We start from the raw sequence: 13117 nt of genomic DNA, 5'->3' as shown, positions 1-13117 counted from the left end.
TAGATGAGCTTGTTTCTTCATCTGAACAGATTTGGAGAAATTTAGTATTGCATCACTTGTGCAACAATGGATCTTGTGCAGTGAATGGGTGCCGTCAGAATGAGAGCCGCATCAAAAAACATAAAAACATCGCAATAATCTACAAGTAATCCACACGACTCCAGTTAATCAACTAAAGTCTTGTGAAGTGAAATAATAATCCATAACGCTTGCTCCAGAGAAACAGTCCACCCCTTGTTGTCCTCACATCAAAATCCACTAATATGTATTTGTTTAGAACTGTTTTCACTTGTAAACTGTGCTTGATCTGAGTGTATTTCTCTCCTGATTAAAACTAAATGACTTTTTCTACTAAAGGACTTGCTAGTCAGAAGCAAGGATTTGAAGTTAAAAACGTATTGATGGATTTACAAACATACAGCTTTTCACTTCACAGGATGCTAATTGATGGACTGGAGTTATGGGGATTACTAGTGGATTATTGTGATGCTTTTATCAGCTGTTTGGACTCTCATTCTGACGGCACCCATTCACTGCAGAGGATCCACTGGTGGGCAAGTGATGTAATGCTAAATTTCTCCAAATCTGTTCTGATAAAGAAACAAACTCATCTACATTTTGGATGGCCTTAGGCCGAGTACATTTTCAAGGAATTTTCTTTTTTGGGAGAACTATTCCTTTAATGTCCAAGTTTTTTGTCAACAACTTTTTCTCAGAAACTGTCCTTGTCTGCCTTTGTTCAGCAACACAGAAAGTGTTGCTCCAACAGTAGGAGTCCAGAAATACTTTGTGATTAAAAGTATAAACCTTTAAAAGATAGACCTTCTTCAATCTCTCCTCTCTAACTACTTACATGTATAACTTTATACATTTCAAACACTTTTTGATTTTAATTCAATATTGTAATGTGATTCAACTCAGGCTTTTTTTAAATGCCTATGGAAAAAAAAGTGGACGATTCATGTTGTGCTTTAAAAGATATGCCAAAAACCACAAATGGCCTAATAATAAAAAATAAAAAATAATATTTTAAAATCCAAAACTGCAAAAACCAAACTGTACCCAGATTCTTTATGAATCAGTTACATTTCCACATTTCTGGAAGTCTCTACTTTTCTGATGCAAACCAGAAAAGAATTGGGCAGATCAAGGAAATTGCAATTTATCATCACAAAAGCTATTTTAAAAAGGTAAATTATGCATGCAAAAGCTCACTTGCAATGGCACATAAACAGCCATTCCTTATACAATTTAGTGCTTGCAGAGAAATATAGCTTATAGTGCACTTTAGCCAAGAGTAAGGGTCTCCTGACGGCTCAAAGTTCCCTTACATAAAGCATATCTTATCCATACACCTCCAACAAAACTTGCACTTTTGACTGAACTGTACTGGTATCTTTACCAAAGTGATACTATGGAAATGTTTGATCAAAACAGAACCAACGTATGATTACATGAACAACTGGGGGTCCACAGACCGCTGGGATCCCTTGAAAATGGCACAATTTGTCTATTTAAAACTTATAGACATTTCTTAAAATGACAACAACAAAAAAAAGTATATTTCAAAATTTATTTCTAACGGCGGTTATTTGGTTCTATAGCTCTTATATCATCTTTGGTAGATTCAGTAGATGAGTGCAAAAGCATCAGTAAACAAATGTAAATCTCTTTGTTGGACAACACAATGGCTGAATGAATCCAGAATGAGGCAAAGCAAAAGTTGTTAATTGAGAAACTAGGTCAACACTCCTATGCATAATGTAATGTATGTTATGTGATTACAGAATTCTGCAGGGTCCTGAGAGTCTGATGTACCTGATCTCAACATTTTAGCTGAACATTTAGTAAACTATTGTTTCTGCCACTCTTTTAATAAGATTTCAGTGTTCATCACGTCCCTGTTTCTATGTCAAAGTTCACGGACTGTTTGACCCTGTGCACCCGGGTCACCATCCACAACAGCTCAAAGAGCTACAGCAGATCAACTCTTTTAAAACTGGTTAAAGCAAAAATCCCGCAATTACTTTCTCTCCTCATCCAACACGGTTTCATTATTAAGCACAACACATTTTCACATCCGCAAGTTCCCCATTAACCTTGTTCTGAATTTCATTCATATTCTCGGTTCCATTAATGCTCAGCATGGTTAACGAGCTGTCATAAAAGCGCAGCTCTCAAGAGCCAAGATCTGCATGATTAAATGTTTTCAGAATCAGAGCCATGTGCTTTATATTAAGGACTCAATTTTAGTGCAACTATCTGGTTATCCTTACAAAATGGTTGTTAAACCATGCCAGCTTGATGATGGTAAGTAATAAACGAGCATGTTAAATACAAAGGGATGATCTGCATGCTGCTATATGCAGACACCAGCATCTCTCTCTCTTTCTCTGTGTGTCTGTGTGTGTAAGTGGGTCAGCCATCTGGATTTAAATGTCAGTATATGAATGATTGACACAAACTGAATTAAAGCAGACAAATTTGAATGCAGTTTAGTTTAGGAGACTCTACAAACATTAAGCCCCGGTTTCACAGACAGGGCTTAGACTAAGCCAGGATTAGGCCATAGTTCAATTGGGACATTTAAGTAATTTTTATAAACGTGCTTAGAAAAACCATTACTGGTGTGCTTTCTGAGACGAAACAAAAGCACTGGTATATTTTAAGATCAGTCAGTGCAAGTTTCTTTCAGCTGAAACAGCTCAGACTTACATTTTAGTCTAGGACTAGGCTTAAGCCTTGTCTGTGAAAGTGTTTGGCTGAATGATACACGTACAGTGGTTGGATCCGCTCCAGTGCTGATGTCTGATGGATGAGCTGAAGGGATGGGGCATCTTGTCCGGGATCAGACATCCTCTGCTCTGATTATAGTAATCCATCATGAGGAAAGGGTTCACATCCACACTCTCATACATGATCAGGTCGGACTCAATTCCTCAAGATAACAGCTGACCCACGACTATACACCTCACATAGAGCTTTAACAGAGAGATGGATCCATCCCAGACATTCCCAGAGGAGATCAGGAACTACAGAAGCGAGTAAAACTCAAGCTGAAGCGCTTGTGCATGGTCAGAGATCAGTCCAATCAATGTCCGCTGAAATACTTTTTGCAAAAATATATTCACATAAATGATCAACAACGTCCTCGTTTCAAACGCGCAATTTCTAAAGAGTCCGTTATATGACCATACGCATTTACTCCAAATCCTGAACGGTTAATACAATAATAATAAAATACAGAACGAACGAGGCATTCATAAATCCATCAAATGGCCAATGTTGAACGGTGAGTTTGGTCCAATATTATTCGCGAAGCTCCGATTTGGCGATGTGCTTATTTTGTCTCGTTTGTGTCTCCGTGATGGCATAAACTCGTGCAGCGATATTAACAAAATCCTTTTTGAAATGTTTAGTGTCCTCCCGATTATAAACCGCCCACAAACGCGCGTTTCGAGCTTGTGTGTGCGTGCGTTATTAATCCGCGCGGTAACCGTGTGTTCACGCGCACGTAGCTGCTGAGCGTGTGAGAGGATCTTGACGAGAGCGAGCAGCTGTCTGTAGGTCCCGCCCATTAATGGTGACGAGACGAGTGACTACGTTCTGGCCACGCCTACATCTACATATCTGCCTTTAATCGCCACCCGCCTTATTAACGTCTGTCTCCTAAGCCCTGCCCACACTGCATCTCTATCACCTTTTATAAATCAAACTAAATAACTAATGATGATGATGTAAGTTTTTTTAGCTGCCAAAAAGCGTCCCTAAAATAAAAACTCCCCATAATCTGGCAGATATCACTGAAGAATAATGTGTCTGTGACAAATCTACTCTCTAAACAAACAGCAAAATAAATAAATTAATTAATAATAATTTTTAAGTGTCGAAAATTGCAATACTTTGGGATTTTAACTCCCCATCTATAATATATTTTTTCATAGGTTCATTCATTCATTCATTCATTCATTGCCATTATCTGATAGGAGCTTATTAGGTGTACTTACCAAACCAGTCAATAGTCAGTATGTGCACATTTATATTCAGAAACAAGTTCTTTAAAGTTCTCATTTCATCCGAAATCATAAATAAACAAATAATCAATCAATCAATCAATCACAAAATGTCAAAACTCAACATTATCAAACATTATACCAAAACCCATTTGAGTCCATGATCAGATCTTTATTTCATGACATACTGAAAGTTTTAATTTAGATTTGTTTGAAATGATTAATTAATTTATTATTAATTTTATTCATAATTATAATAATAATAATTATTATTATTATTGTTGTTGTTGTCAATGTGCCTAACTAAATATTCTGTATATTTCAATATTTCAATTTGTTTTATATCTGCAGTTAAATTGACAAAAAAATAAAAACAAATTAAAAAACAAACCTATTTTTTTTAAAAGGGCATATATATATATATATATATTTACATCTACATTTAGTCATTTAGAAGACGCTTTTATCCAAAGCGACTTACAAATGACGACAATAATATGTATATAATGTATATATATATACACACAGTATATTGTGTTAGGCTACAACAATAGAGTGTTAAATAATTCAATCTTTTAATAATAGATTTGACTAAGTCAAGGTTATTGTTGAAATCACTATATTTATACATGCAGCAGGGATCTCTGAGACCCCAAATAGAATGGAAGTCAATCTGCAGATCATGATCTTTAAAACATATGCATATTAACTTTATTGAAAGCAAAACAGCTTGAACCATATGGTCTAGTTCAAAATTACATATCAATGCAAAAATGACAACTTCTAGTCGATGGAATAAAAAAGAATGTCATCTTTCAAACTCAATTGTCAAAGTTTCACAGTTTTTGAATTACATAATGCACATCCTCTACGTTTTGGTTTCTTAAACCAGCTTTAGAGTTCCTCCTTCTCAACTAGTTTGGCCCTTCTCTAGTTGTCTCATGGCTCATTTATCTCTCTCTCTCCATTGCCATCTTACTAATTTGCCTAATGTTATGCGGCTGAACTTTTGCTGAACCCATGGAAGCAGTCAGCCTCACCTCTCAATGACCCACTCCATGACACCGATTCGCTTCCATGCCTTTCTCATCTGACATCACACAAAGGCGTTCCACCTTGTTCACTAGCCTTGCACAACCACACTCAGCAAGAAGAGCACTTTCTTTTGAATGACGTGCTGAAAGTTTCCAGAGAAACCACCTCAAATGACTCACAAAACAACAACATCTTGGAGGTGGCTTAGTAAACTTTTATAAGTGCATATCTCACGCTTTCCACTGAATATCCAAAGTGTCATCTCAAAAGCTGATTCAAGAAAGAGTCTCCCAAAAGTGTTTGGGCACTAAATGTCATTGCATTAAAGGGGTCATATGATGCGATTTCTATTTTTCCTTTTGTTTTAGTGTGTTATGTAGCTATTTGTGCATGTATAAGATCTGCAGAGTTACAAAGCTCAAAGTCTCCTACGAAAGGATTTATTCTATCTAAAAGAGAAGGCTGATCCAGACCGGGCTAAAACGCCTCATTCAAACACGCCCCCACATGTCTACGTCACAATGTGGAAATATTTGCATAATGCCACCCAAATGTTCATGCAAAGAAAGAAGGCATGGTTTCAGGAACCACAGTAGTGCTGATGCAGCCATGTCAGGGAGACGCTGTGTGTTTCAGTGCGAAAGCAAAAGCACTTTATTTGGCCTTCCGAAAGTAGATGCAATGAGGAATCATTGGTTAAGATTTATTTACAACAGAACGGCAAACAATTTGTGCAAGGCGTTTTATGGACGACAGTTTTGTGAACCTAGGAGAGGTTAGCTTTCAACTTTCAAGGCTACAAACTTTGCACCCTACAAGGCTGGCTGTGCAAAGGCTATTTCTAAAAAATATGGGTCGATTCCGACTTTGCTGTGACAATCTGGCACTTGACGCTTCAGCTACTGTAAGTGTATTTTCTTAATAGTTTAAGTATTTGCTATTGACTGTTCAAATGTGGAGTTTTGTGCCGTGTAGAGTATCGCGTCATGTGTGTGTGTGTGTGTGTGTGTGCGTGAGAGAGAAACAGGATCACATCACAGTGGAGTCAGCTTTCTTAATCGCGGCTTGTGTACTGAAAATACATACGAGCATCATCACTGTTTCTGTCACGCGACTCTGTTCCCCTTTCGGGCTTGAACTGATGGTAAAACTAAGGACATTATTTACTGTCTTTATATTTATGTTGAAAGCTGTAGCTCGCGATTATGGAAAGGGGCGTTACATTTCCGACGCGTGCTTGTGGTGTTCGGCCAATCACAATGCACTGGGTCAGCTGGCCAATCAGATCAGACTGCTTGTCGGAAGGAGGGGCTTTGTAGAAAACGACGCGTTTGAGAGAGGCGGGGCATAGAGGAACTACAATAATGTACAGTATTTGAAAAATAATGTGTTTTTTGAACATTAAAGCATGTCAACATATTCTGTTACACCAAATACACCAAATAATGATCTTTAAAATAGCATCATATGACCCCTTTAAATAACAAAACCAAGTGGCATTAATTTTAAATAAAGTTTTCAAGCAAAACGTTTCACAGATAGGTTTTTAAGCCTGAAATGATAAACCGATAGATACACAGTTTGAAATGACTACTTTGAGGATCATGGTCCCATTATTGCAGGGGCGTCCAATCCTGCTCCTGGAGGGCCATTGTCCTGCAGAGTTTAACTTCATCCAACTCCAACACGCTTTCCTGAAAGTTTCTAGTGAGACTTAAAACCTTGATTAGCTGGTTTAGGTATGTTTAATTGAGGCTGGAGCTAAACTCTGCAGGACAGTGTCCCTCAAGGAACAAGTTTGTACACCCCTGCATTGTTGGAACATTCATAGTTAATGTGATAATGTAGATACTCTACTAAAACACTGTGAACTTGAGGGGAACTGACTTCATACATCCACTAAGAATCACTGCAACACCAGTTGATTAAAAGTCATTGTAAAAACAAGACTCAGAAAAATAAAATTTTGTTCTGAGAAAAGCTGTAAGCTTTGATATGCATTTAACTAATGCAAAATAATAAATAACATTATGTGTTCACCATGTGTCCACTGCATTTTTTTTTATTTGGGTCAATGAATAGCAAGTGTTGTATACTCCTGACTTATATGTTCATTCTAAGCAAAGGGTGAATATAAAACTGTGTGTTTTAATGCAGTACTTGCTGACAAAATAGCAAACTCAGCATTCCTCTACAGCACTGTCCCTCCTCCAGTCTTTTAATATATTGAGACCTGGACCACTCTACAATCACAGCTTACTTTATTTGCAAATCCAACTGGTTTCAGTTGTTTGTCATGATAGATTTCCCATCATTAAACAGCAACAAGTTACTCAGCCCTACATACAGTACAGTACAAGTGGTTTGAAGAATGGATGAATTATTAGATCAACTTTGATTTAATCTAGGTTTTAAAATTAATGCTTAATGGTGCAACTCACCCAGTGGCTCTTACAGCATGTACAGTGATTGAGTGTGTTTTTCATGAGTTTCATTTAGTAGGAACTTCATAAGAAAGAGGACATGTGATGTGAGTTTTTGTGACTCACTGGGACTGATGGGCAAAAAAAATAAAAAATTTAAAAATGTAATTGTGTTGTAAGAAATATTTCAACACTGAGAAACCCGTGCATTTATCCTAAAACAATTTCTTTATTTAAACCTTATTTACACATTGCAGATTACATAAGAGACATGCACAAAGCCACCCCACCCCCATGCCAGGCCAGCCAGAGTTTGAGTATGGTGATAAAGGGGTAATAAGGGGGTAAAGGTGACTTTATGGGCCAGGCTAATGGCAGTAATTGTGGATAGTACTTTTGAGGGTGTTAAACTATTTTATAACCCACACTAAAATATATTATTTCCTGGAAGTTAAGAAAGGTGCCCTAAACCAGGACAATAGCGTTTGGCCTTTAACAGGACACATAGGTTGTCGCCAGCCACATGCAGCTTATTCAAATGCATTAGGTTGGTCTTTTCATGGTTACTGTCACTACCCAAATTAATTCTCAGAAGGTCTCTCCCTGGACAATAGTAAATGATAGAAATAAAAGCTTGCATTGATGTTGAACTGTGAGACTCCTGGCAGACCACAAAATTATTTTATGCCGAGGCAAATCTTAAAAGCCATAACCTAAATTAATTTGGGTAACATAAAGTGGGGGCTCGTCCGGGATCTTCAAGGAATCTTAAAATTAGGAATTAATCTGATCTAAGATGTTTCTATCTTAAAATATGCAAACAAGTATTTCTTGACTTTATGGTAATATAACTGCGTTATATAGGTTTCCTCAGCAAAATAGTCTCAGAAATAATTGATGTTTAAATGCAGTAACAAGAACTATTTCTGAGGCATTTTGTGCTGTTTGAACGACAAATTGGAGTATTACAACATTGTTTGGGTCTGATTTCCTCAAACGCCCATGCTTCTAAGTGCCACACAGTTTGTGTTGTTCTAATACCAATAAATCCCTCCTCAGTCCAAACACAGCTTTTCATCTTTAGTGCAACGCCAAAAGGAGGAAAGACTGGGGAAACTCTAGCTGTGAACTATGTCCGTAGGGATGAGCTCTGAGCTAGTCTGCTCTTGGATCATTGAGCTTGTGCATTAGTTTTTAAGACGTGGTTTAACTAGGCAAGATGACATCAGGAATCTGGGATTGGTGATGTGGGAACACTTTTTAAAACATGAAGAACTGTGAGAAGAAAGTGAAGTAACAAACATTTATTGTAACTAATAAATACTAACATTTGAACCAGCACCAGTGTTACTGAGGTCCTGGAACTACAAAAAATGTGTGTTTATTTATTTAGTTAGTTAACTATAATAACCCTGGTCAAATTGGAACGTACAAATATCTTCCTCTCACACTGAGAACGTTAGTAGTATTGGAGCGGGTTGTCAGAACATCACTAAGTGCATCAAAGCTGTAACAGGCAGTTTAACAGGGTGGTGTGTTTCATAAATCTAGACAAACAACAGACCTCCACATGGCCTCACATTGTACTTTTATTCTCTCTGACCCATCATTCCTCAAACACAGAGAGGCATGGCCCCTTTAATGTGCACTATAGAGCACGCTCAGGCATTTATGGCACACGCTACAGCTCTGGCAAGAGGTCTTTATGGCAAATGGCTGATGTACGGCAGCTATTACATGCTGTAATGACCAATATACACATTAGCCAAACAGACTTTCCCTGAAAAAGCATATGTCACAAACATAGGCCCCGTTTACACCTGGTATTAAAGAGATAGTCCATCTAAAAATGAAAATTCTTACTGTATACTGTACAAACTGTTTCTTTTCTATCCCCTTAACCTAACCCTACCCCTCACACAAAACTTTCTGCTATTTTAGATTTTCAAAAAAGATCATTGTGTATAATTTATAAGCTGTTTTCCTCATGGGGACCAAAAAATGTCCACACAAGGACAAGGATTTTTAGATGTTATCATCTTTGTGGGGACATTTTGTCCTCAAAACGTAGGGTGTACCTGAACCACACACATACAGTACACACACACAAAGATATTTTAAAGGATGTTGGTAACCAAACAGTTTTGGTTCCCTTTTTTCACCCCTCCATATATAATGGAAGTCACTGGGAACCGAAACTGGTTGGTTACCAACATTTTTCAAAATATCTTCTTTTATGTTCCATGGAACAAAGTTATACAGGCTTGGAAAGGCATAAGGGTGGGAAATTGATTATTAAATTTCACCCTTTATAGAAACTGAATGTAATCTTTTGAATGCTATACATAAATGTCTGATATATATCACCTGATATTTATATATCACTGAAGGTGTTCTGAGAACTCATATCTGTATTGGTGATAGATGTAGTTGCTGTAAACAACAAAAATAAATTGATTCGGACTAGCATAAATCTGTGAACGTAAACACACTATTTGGACAAGATAAGTTTTCTAAATGATGTTCAAGTTATGACTTTTAAGAGAACCTCTGTCATATCAGAAAAGAGAAATGGAGAGAATTGGAATAATTGTAGTTTTTACTAAATTTCTGTTGTCTGAATGTAAATGTTATAGTTGGATCTTCATGCTTTTTTTTTTTCTTCTAAAAATCGTATGTTTTCGTACAATTCCCATTGCATAAATTATGCGCAACTTCCACTTCATAAAATAGTTACATTTTCTTGTGAGATCAGGTTGAATGCTATCATGACAGACTGTAATTTTGTAAAGAAAGCTATCAAAAGGTCTAGATAAGAGGTCAACCCTTATCCTAGAGATATATTGTCCTGCAGAGTTAATCAAGCACACCTGAACCAGCTAATCAAGGTCTTCAAAATTGCCTGAAAATCACAGGAAGGTGTTGAAGCAGGTTGGAAATAAACTTTGAGGACGGTGGGTCTTCAGCAGCAAGATGGAAGATTATAATGAAAGATGTAAAAAATGTAGCTTTAGTTACAAAATAAACTAAACCTTAGTTCAGTTACCCCGGCCGATCACAGCCACTGATAGAACAGAGAGAATGAGAGTTACAGATAAAGACGAGAGAGTGAGCATATTTAAATTAAACAGGGAAGGACATTTCAATGAAACCAGGTTGTTGCGTGGAGATAGTGGGGGAAGGTTACTTTTGAAAAATGTTATATTTGGACAGACACAGATGCACAAATATGCCTTTCCCCATTCAGCAAAAATCAAACAAACAAACAAAAATTCACACGTGTTATAGACAACAAATGTGACATATGAATGCATTTTTAAAATATATTTTTTAATATATTTTCTGTATGAGTCTAAGGCCCAAACATTCTGTAAATTCTCATGAAATTCATAATTGATTCATCTTGAACCTTGAATAACTGAATCTTGACCCTTTGTATTTTTGTTTGTGGTGCTCTTCCTCATTATTATTACATTTTAAAAGAGTAAATAAAAAGGGAAGTCGTGGCCTAATGGTTAGAGAGTCGGACTCATAACCCAAAAGGTTGTGGGTTCGAGTCTCGTACCGGCAGGGATTGTAGGTGGGTGGGAGTGAATGTACAGCGCTCTCTCCCACCTTCAATACCACGACTGAGGTGCCCTTGAGCAAGGCACCGAACCCCGAACTGCTCCCCGGGCGCTGCAGCATAAATGGCTGCCCACTGCTCTGGGTGTGTGTTCACGGTTTGTGTGTGTTCACTGCTGTGTGTGTGCACTTTGGATGGGTAAATGCAGAGCACTAATTCCGAGTATGGGTCACCATACTTGGCCACATGTCACTTCACTTCACTCACTAAATGTTTAAATATAATGTAAGAGAGAATGGAGCCAGCTGTCTCACAAAGGGAATTTATCATAAAGTCTACATTTCAGCATCTATAAGATTTTGAGTTAATAGTTCAATTAAACAAATAGTTTTTTGTAGTAGAGGAGACCGAATGTAAGGATGAAAGTAACACTTTTTGTTTGAGCGTCTGTGGTTGTTTGTGCTAGAACTCTCAAACTTTGATAAACGGTAGCCACATTTGTCTACTAAAAATAAAACTCACACAATTACAACAAAATCATAGACTATGTGAGTTAATGTCGAATACAAAGAGTTCTGTTGTTACAACCTACCCCACAGGGTGAGTTGTAACACAGACTGGGGATAGAGGTAATTTGCTGAAATAAGACCCACACTTCCAATTTATGCAAGAACTTTATTGAAGAACAAAGATGAATAAGTTTTGAATAAAGTGAACAATTTAAGGTGACAAAAATATTATATTGTATTCCTTTTAGGACTTTAAATTTAGTACAAAACATTTGCTGTGTGTGTTTGTGTGTGTGTGTGTGTGTGTGTGTGTGCTGTATTCCTATTACATAAGGGTACATAACCTATTTTTATGTGAATTTTGGAATATAACGTTAAAAAAAAGATGGATGGAAAAGCCAAGATGCACATAAATTATAAAAATATGCACAAAGAACGTATGTGCTCATTTCAGGCTGATAGTGTTTTGATCCAATAAGAAGAAATGCGTATAAACTATGGTGGAAACACATTTTACATAAATCCTTTGATGTGCAACAAAATCCTCACGTGACTTTGCCTCAACAGAGGATGTGATTGGATAATTGGACTTCATGGAATCATCAGAAGGGGTTGGTTGTAACATTTTTAATGAACTGTTACAACAATCCCCAACCCAAGCAGCCATGGCATAGCTATTAGCATGTAGGTTTGAAGTTAGCTTGACTGCAAGATTAAACTAGAGAAACAGCTACTTTAGGTTATGTAAATTAAATAATTGTATCTACAACACAATGATTGCTGGGCAAATAAAAATAACAAGTTCATGCAAGTCCATGTAAAGCAATATTAAATGTGTTCTGAGTTTGTCACACCACAGAAAAATGTATTATTAACCACCAGCCAAAATTGAATGAAAAAAAGTAAATAAAATAAAGGCCAAGTAAATAAAATAAGTTTCGAATGGTCTCTCCCGTTGCGTTGAACGGGGGTAAACTATTTACTCTGAACACTAAAGCCTGATTTGTTCGCGTTCATGTAGCTGCACGAACAAATGGCACTTCAACCCGGCAAAAAGGGAGGAGCAGAATGCTATATACTGTAAGTCGGCTCTGAGCACCATTTCATCAGATGTTTTTTCCTTCAACTCCCCCCTAGAATCTGAAGATGAAGCAAGAAGCTCAAAGCCTGCTTGCAGTGGAAAAGCCCCAGCAGCGGAAGAACGCCTCCAACAAGCACTGCCCCTGTGGCCATCCGACGACTATAAGAGCAAATTTCTGAGCAAATTTTCTGCAAATTTCCAGCAACGTTGTTGAAAATGTCGTGCCGCGAGTGTCAACCCCTGCATGACTCAGACGGGCACGGTGAGTGCGACGCTTGCCTGGGCAGTGAGGCTGAAAGAGCCATAGAAATGGTCCCTTGAGGGAACAGCAAGTCAGGCTTCTACAGCCGCTACTTTCTCGTTCCAAGAAAGATGGCAGGCTCAGGCCCATCCTCGATCGCAGACATCTGAATCGCTCACTTATGAAACAGCCTTTCAAGATACTGACTTTGAAACAGATCCTCGCATTTGAGGGGGTGGCTTGTCAATAA

At 37.6% G+C, this 13117-nt stretch overlaps 1 protein-coding gene across 2 annotated transcripts in view; it reads right to left on the bottom strand.

Annotated features, from left to right (window-relative positions):
- Positions 1-3526, bottom strand: part of raraa (retinoic acid receptor, alpha a) — a 40491-nt gene extending 36965 nt beyond the window's left edge. The window contains exon 1 of one of the 2 annotated variants that reach the window (XM_016258100.1): positions 2780-3526. In XM_016258100.1, the coding sequence (XP_016113586.1) occupies positions 2780-2918 (139 nt within the window). In that variant the 5' untranslated portion in view covers positions 2919-3526. The remainder of the gene's footprint in view (positions 1-2779) is intronic. The other variant, XM_016258101.1, reaches the window with a different exon arrangement.
- Between the last annotated feature and the right edge of the window lie 9591 nt (positions 3527-13117).

This window comes from Sinocyclocheilus grahami, unplaced genomic scaffold (assembly GCF_001515645.1).
Source record: "Sinocyclocheilus grahami isolate Dianchi unplaced genomic scaffold, SAMN03320097.WGS_v1.1 scaffold1642.1, whole genome shotgun sequence".
In the NCBI taxonomy this organism is placed as follows: domain Eukaryota; kingdom Metazoa; phylum Chordata; class Actinopteri; order Cypriniformes; family Cyprinidae; genus Sinocyclocheilus; species Sinocyclocheilus grahami.
The sequence above is the reverse complement of the archived record's forward strand: the minus strand, read 5'-3'. Positions and strand labels throughout refer to the sequence as shown.